The following is a 7370-nucleotide window of genomic DNA, read 5'->3' on the forward strand; positions in this document are numbered from 1 at the left end:
AATATTATTTTTAGAACAATTTAATTCGCTATAGACATAATTAAATTACGTTTAAAAATTATTTTTCATGTATTTTTAATTGTTTTGACTTTTTAAAACAACGTGACAAGAATATTACACAATCATTTGCAAAAACTACAACTCTGTACCGGAAGTTGTCACAGCCAAAACCTGTAGTGACGTTTGTTTGTGAAAGACAAAAACAGTAGGCACACACGTAAGGTATGTTGTATTTTTGGAAGAGAGCTGGCCCAATTTAGACTGTCAAGTCGATTGTGCCATAAGGTGAACTTAAGCGTGCGGATTGAAAGACTGCGAGTCACCGTTGTGTTTTCACTGAAGTGGGTAGCAAAAGGACTTCGACACCAGCGGATGACGGAGCGAGTCGGGAACAAAACAAACCGTGCACTCTGCGTGACCACGCTCGACTGGCTGAATCATCCCTACACTAGCCGACCACTTCTCACTCGCCGCGGGGACATTTATTTGTCTCCTATGGTTGGCGCATCACGCTGATTAATAACACATCAATTACTCCAGTGGGAGATTTTTTTAGCTTTACGTCACAAGCTATCGTAAGTTGTCACGCTAATTTAGCATGTTGCTAGCCTGACTTAGGACTTCTCGAGGTGGTGCAGAAAGCAGCCACGTTTTTGAAGGTCTTGGTTTTGTATGGTGACACAGAAGCTGTCAGGAGAGCTTCTTCGGTGAGTTGAACGACTGGGTAGAGAATGTGAAGCACAACCATGGCCAACTTGGAAGCCTACCGGGAATATCAGAGGATTGAGGACCTGGAGGAGGACTCTCCACCCGGGGAGGAGGACTTGCTGCTCCATGTGCCCGAAGGCCTGAAAGGTAAACAAATAATAATTAAAAAAAAAAGCTACCAAAGTGGCATACAAGCTTTCCAAGTCTCACAGTCATGCTATTTACTTAATTTTCCCCAACATTTCTGTCGCAGATTCATGGCACCACATCAAGAACCTGGATAACTTCTTCACGAGAATATCCTTGTGTGTTTTACTGTGACATTTTCCATTGCACTGAGCCTTAGGGAAGCTGATTCACTAGTTAAGCAGTGTTGTTCAAACTTGTTAAGACACTGGACACTAAAGTGCAACAGGATCATTGTGTGACACTTTGATGTTCAAATTTGAAAAACAACAAAACACCTAACCAGGAGACTTCTCTGTTGCATAGATAGAGCGACAGGCTGACCGACCTCCCAAGTATTTTTCTACGTCTCATTTAAATGTGTCACGTTTTCCCTTAACCCTTGTGTTCACATCTATCATTTTCATCAAAAGAATGGCTTCGCTTGTATGATGCTGTCAGAGTTCTTTGAACTTGTGTAAGTATTAATATCAACTACCTGAAGATGATTTGATTGACAGTTTTGTTATATCAGGTAAATCTCCAAGTACACCCTACCAGGTTTTCGTAGTTGAACTAAAATGGTTTCATATAGTTGAATCTCCCAGTCAATGCGAATCACCCACAGCACTTGTCCTACCCTCGCATATTGTTTATTTTCCATTCCGGCTGTCTGAGATAAATTATTCTGTGCTCTGCTAGTGGGGGCAAGTCTATTTTTAGCTCTCTGTTTGTCAGAATGTCACCACGGCTCGTGTTAATATCGGGCGTCATAAACTAATAACCAAACAGTGACACCCCGATGACTCATCTTGCGTAATACACCACTGACTGCTAATTCAGATTCTCCAATCTGTATTTGACACCCACATTGATGGTATCTCTACATCTTTTTACCCACATCTCCATTCTGTATTAAATGGTACCGACACAAAATGGGTGGATGACAAATTGTGGAAATATGGGTTGTTAAATAGATGCCCAGGTCTTGTGCTAGCTACTTAATTTTTTTTTTTTTTGGTGCTCTTCAGTCAGTTTCTGTTCGTCGTCACGTTCACGACGTTCTTGGTCAACTGCGTGGAGTATGACGTCCTGTTCGCCAACCGTGCTGTCAATCACACGGGGCCGGGTCATAACCCACTGGACAGGAGCAAGGTCACCATCCCCGATGCCCTTTTGCCCAGCCAGCAGTGCACTGAGAGGCAAGAGCTCTTTCATTACTTTTTCATCTGCATTGTTTTTGTTAAATAATGTCATATTTTGTTTGGCTTAAATATTGTGTCTGTCTTCAAGATGATACCTCAAAATAAGGTTGGTACGGACACCAAAATCCGGTGTTGATACTTGCCCATTCCTACTTTAGTCAACAAAATGTCACTATTCTCTTAGATTTGTACATTTAACTTGAAAAAAAAAGCCCAAATTTGTTTTCCAAGTCTTTATTGCTCAAAGCATTGCGACGCCTCGCCAAAACAACTTTTATGTCAAATAAATGGACAAGTTGTTCCCTTCATATCAGTAGCATGTGACTGGTTCGTGTTGATGACACTGAAGTTGTTGTGCTCCACATTTCGTAATTGATCCATGTCAGTGAGGTAAAAGTGGTCAGACGAGACGCCAGCATCTTGGCCATAGCCGACCGCCACATGACACTTTGCTGGCGAGCTGTGAAGAACAAGCTCCGCCCTATGTTAGCATATTTTTCCTCCTCAGTAGCCTGGCTCGTGCTTATTTTCCACAGCTTACACAAAAATATCTCCTTAACAACTTATGTCTATTAGTTCTTTGTTCCTTCATTGTCTACCTTTTGTGCTTCAGGATCCAAGCCAACAGCTGGATCATATTCCTTCTCATCATGGCGGCCATCTTCTGGCTCTATCGACTCATCAAGGTCATTTGCAACGTCCTGAGCTACTGGGAAATCCGGCAGTTCTACATTAAAGCGCTGAAGATCAGAATGGTACACATTTCCAACACTGTCCACGAGATTCATGGCTTGAGATTTGAAAAGAGACTTATCGTGCATTACGCAACTACCATCACATTATCTCTCCTCTCATCCATGTCGCTAACATGCAAATTTGAATCTTCACTCTCTCATTGTCCCAGGATGAACTATGCAACTTCACGTGGCAGGAAGTCCAAGACCGCCTCATCAGCCTGCAGCGAGAGCAGCAAATGTGCGTCCACAAGAAAGAGCTGACAGAACTGGACATCTATCACCGCATCCTACGCTTCAAGAACTACATGGTGGCCATGATCAACAAATCCCTGCTCCCCGTGCGACTGCAGCTCCCCCTAGTGGGCGATGTGGTCTTCCTCACACAGGGCCTGAAGTACAACTTTGAGCTCATTCTTTTCTGGGGCCCCGGCTCGCTGTTCCAGAACAAGTGGAACCTCCACCCCAAATACAAACGCAGCAGTAATCGGCTGGAGCTGGCGCAGCAGCTCAGCAGGGTCATCCTGCTCATGGGCCTGGCCAATCTCCTGCTTTGTCCCTTCATACTGGTGTGGCAGGTGCTCTACGCCTTTTTCAGCTACACAGAAATCATCCGGCGGGAACCCGGGAGTCTGGGAGCTCGGCGCTGGTCCCTCTACGGCCGACTCTACCTGCGCCACTTCAACGAGCTGAACCACGAGCTTCACGGACGCCTGGGCCGAGGCTACAAGCCCACGTCCAAATACATGAACTCCTTCACGTCGCCGCTGCTCACCGTGCTGGCGAAAAACGTCGCCTTCTTCTCGGGCTCGGTGTTAGCCGTTCTCATCGCGCTGACCGTCTACGACGAAGACGTCCTGACGGTGCAACACATTCTGACTGGCATCACGGTGCTAGGGGTGGTTATCACCATCACCAGGTGGCTTGCTTCTTCCTCGTCTCCGATGTCCCGGCGTACACATTTGGAAAGAGCCAACATTTGTTTTGTCCCACACAAGGTCCTTCATCCCAGACGAGCATATGGTCTGGTGCCCAGAGCAGCTGCTGCAGTGCATGCTGGCCCACATCCACTACATGCCGGACCACTGGAGGGGCAACGCCAACAAGGGCGAGACCCGTGACGAGGTGGCACAGCTCTTCCAGTACAAAGCGGTGAGTAGAGGGAACCTCGGTTGAATGAAGCGCACCCTCGTTTACACTTCCTAAATGCTTCTGTCAGGTGTTCATCCTGGAGGAGCTGCTCAGTCCCATCATTACACCCTTCATTCTCATCTTCCTGCTGAGGAACAAGTCTCTGGAGATCGTCGACTTCTTCAGGAACTTCACGGTGGAGGTGATTGGCGTGGGGGACATCTGCTCCTTTGCGCAGATGGACATCAGACGTCACGGGAATCCCACGGTAAGCAGGACTCATCGGTGCATTCACATTTGAGATTTGTTGCCTCTCTCTGGTCACTTTTGGTATTACAACTCATTTGTGGTGCCTCTCACATTTGGAAAAAAAAGAAGATGCTAAAAATCCGTAACACACCTTTGTCAATGACCTCTTTTAATGATGTTTTTACAGTGGCTGTCCGAGGGCCAGACGGAAGCGTCCGTGTACCAGCAGGCGGAGAACGGCAAGACAGAGTTGTCACTCATGCACTTCACTATTAAGAATCCACACTGGCAGCCACCGCTGGACAGCTCGGTGTTCATCAGCCACCTGAAGGAGAAGGTGCAACACGACGCGCAAGGCGGTCCTTCCACGCAGCTCCTGCTCTCTGAGGCTCCTCTTTGCACATCGCTGCAGTCCAACGAGTCCGCTACCGCCGTAAGAAATCCCGAAGGCCAATCTCGTCCATCGTCATGTAGCGATTACCAATGAATTCCACCGTTATCTTTCCCAGCCTGAGAATCTGCTGGCCAGCGTCTTGGCGCACCCCGTTCTCGCCGCGTCGGGACTACAAGGGAGAGATCACCGCTTTATCCCAGCTAGCACGGCAGCGTCAGCCGCCGCTAGCGTCTTGGCCTCCTTGTCCGCCTCTCAGCTGCCACACACCGGCCGGGGCCGCGGGCAACGCCACCAAGCGGCTTCCGTACATCAAGACAGCACCATCTACCACAGTGATCGCACCGTTATCGACAGGTTCTTAACAGACCTCAAACATTTTACGGCTATGATATTTATTATCGTAGACAAAATCCTATTCCTAATATGTACCGTCAAACGGGTTTTGTTTTCATCAGCATGTCATTCAGCGACAGCCGTTTGCGGAGTAACACGCTGCACTCGGAGTTTGCCTCAGCAGAGATGAGCCTCCACGCTATCTACATGCACGAGGTAATTGTCTCTTTGGTGCCACGTCCATTTTCACCTTGCCACTTTTTTGTTGACGGGCAATCTGTCTCTTTAGCTCCACCAGCAGACGTCGCACCCGCAGAAAAGTTCGGGGCAGTGGCCTAGCTCAGTGCCACTGACTGAGCTACACGGCAGGACTGGTAATTGCAAACACTGTCCTGCACATGAGCACAACAGTGAAGGAACTTAAGTGTGAAAATGAAAACTTAGCGGCATCACTTCAAAATGAGATATGCTTTGTTTTTAATTCACAATGCAAATTGTCAGGTTTCCCGGCCCATGCTGGTCCCACGCCATCTTTGGTAACACCCGTGCACCTCGGTGGATGGCAAGAAGAAGAGGAGGAGGAAGACGAAGAGGAGCTAAATAGCGCATCCACTAGGAAACAGGACACGGGGACTTGTTGAAGTGCCTTACGACATAAGGTGTGTGCGCTCTATTTTTAACCGTGTAGCTTAGCGTTAAGTACATCAAAGACTTGTTTCTAATTTGTTCTTAATGTCGTGCTCCAATGAGAAGTTCAATTAAAAGGTTAATTAGTCGAGAGATATTAAAGGCTACCACGAGGAAGTCTTTACACGACTTTAAAGTGTCTGTCCTAATTAAGTAGCGTTTATGTGAGCAGTTCAGTAAATTCCAGAGTGTGTTTGAGGGGTTCTAGTCATGTCGCCTTCTTGGTCTGTTGCCTCACTAAGACATTTAAAGATTTTTAACGCCTTTCTTCCTGTGTCGTCCCCCCCTTCTAGCGTTTACATTTTACTTTTCACCAATGAACTTTGTGGCCTTAGAAGATCCTCAGCACGGACCTTTAAATCCATCCTTTTGACACGAGGACATCTCACGAAGAAACCACTATTGTTGTCTTCTGTGCGGACATCAGGGAAGCATACATGTTTTTATCTTGTTCAAATGAACCCGCGTGCGTGCGTCGGCAAAATGGTGTATTCACAAAGACCACTGATGGAAAAACACCAAAGGCGCTATCTGCACCATTTGAGTATTTGTAGTGCACATCACAAGCCTCTAGTATTGTTTTATATTTCTTTTTTTTTTTTTTGCTGCATTCTTCCCGCATGGAAGTATCGTAGTCATTAGATCCTCGCGACGCGTCGTTACTTGAAGAGTCCACATTGTTAAATACATGCATATAAATAAGCTAGCACATGCACTGCTAGAGGAGTAATGTGGCTCAAGGACTTGATTTGTGATTTTACATGGAGCGTTTTGATGCTGCTGTCTCTCACAGATTTTGTTCAGTATTATCAACTCTTTTGTAAGATATTTATGTCGTAACATTAAGACGGGCAAAATGTCCCACTAAAGTCACTTCCTGGTTCCTGTCCATTAAGTCACACAGCAATTACGGGATTAGAACCCTCAACCTCAGAACAGTGAGGCATGTGTGCTTAACCACTAAGGTATCATGCTGCCATCCTAAATTTATTTGGAGGGAAATCTTTAAAATATAAAATTAAAAAACACTTAAGGCTTGCTAACACATATCTTGTTGATGCAAAAAGCGGTGAACATTTTCTGGGATTTTTATTACGATTAATATTATTACCATTTGACTTTCATGAAGACATAGTTTTTATGAAAATATTTTAAAATGATTTAGTATTTTTTTACCTTTTTTTTTTTTCAGTGAACCCAGAAAACATGCATTTAAAATATATTAGCCAAATTCCCTGTGCATGTCATTTACTCCCCATGAACTAATTTCCATGGGAAATTCCCACAAATGTACTAACTCTTGGTCTTTATGACGATGTGTTTTGACTCAATTTGCCTTTTTTTAAATATTTATTACCTTTTTCTCCTCTGGTATGTAACAGCTAAGCATTATTTATTGCCAGAAAAAAAAAAAATTCTTTCATTTCATTGTGTGACAGACGGCGGTGCCCTCAAATTATGAGTAGCTGAAAAGAAATTACTAGATGGCATCACGTTCGAGTGGTTCATTCTTAGAGATAACATACATGTAAACACACGTACATATCAAATAGGCACAACATATAGACAAGCCACTATTGCAGAGATGATTAGCAGCTCTTATCGCAAAATATTTAAGCCTCATACGTCTATGGAAGAACAAATGCTTCATGATGCTAACAATCTCAGTACTTTGCACTGATAGCTAAATATTTACATCCAAATATAGTAAGCAGAGTTTTAAGTGTACATAAATGTATGGAGAGCACATGCAACAGCTCGGAA

At 44.9% G+C, this 7370-nt stretch overlaps 1 protein-coding gene across 1 annotated transcript; it reads left to right on the forward strand.

The window, feature by feature from the left end:
- Nucleotides 1-181: 181 nt before the first annotated feature.
- atg9b (autophagy related 9B) lies at nt 182-6340 on the forward strand. Its single transcript, XM_085930582.1, has 15 exons — nt 182-575; nt 685-855; nt 962-1005; nt 1287-1351; nt 1905-2075; nt 2692-2833; nt 2983-3731; nt 3811-3964; nt 4032-4211; nt 4380-4625; nt 4702-4940; nt 5042-5135; nt 5209-5293; nt 5421-5578; nt 5900-6340. The coding sequence occupies exons 2-14, from the start codon at nt 747-749 to the stop codon at nt 5558-5560; spliced, it is 2418 nt and encodes an 805-aa protein (XP_085786708.1). The 5' UTR covers nt 182-575; nt 685-746; the 3' UTR covers nt 5561-5578; nt 5900-6340.
- Nucleotides 6341-7370: the final 1030 nt, after the last annotated feature.

This window comes from Syngnathus leptorhynchus, chromosome 14, assembly GCF_054491065.1.
Source record: "Syngnathus leptorhynchus isolate UIUO chromosome 14, UIUO_Slep, whole genome shotgun sequence".
NCBI classification, from domain to species: domain Eukaryota; kingdom Metazoa; phylum Chordata; class Actinopteri; order Syngnathiformes; family Syngnathidae; genus Syngnathus; species Syngnathus leptorhynchus.

Excerpts from the sequence above, each read along its gene's own strand:
- atg9b (XM_085930582.1), top strand. The coding sequence starts at position 747 with ATGGCCAACTTGGAAGCCTACCGGGAATATCAGAGGATTGAGGACCTG. Across the intron at positions 3,965-4,031 it reads AGCTCTTCCAGTACAAAGCG|GTGTTCATCCTGGAGGAGCT; the intron begins GTGAGTAGAGGG and ends TGCTTCTGTCAG. Across the intron at positions 4,212-4,379 it reads GACGTCACGGGAATCCCACG|TGGCTGTCCGAGGGCCAGAC; the intron begins GTAAGCAGGACT and ends ATGTTTTTACAG.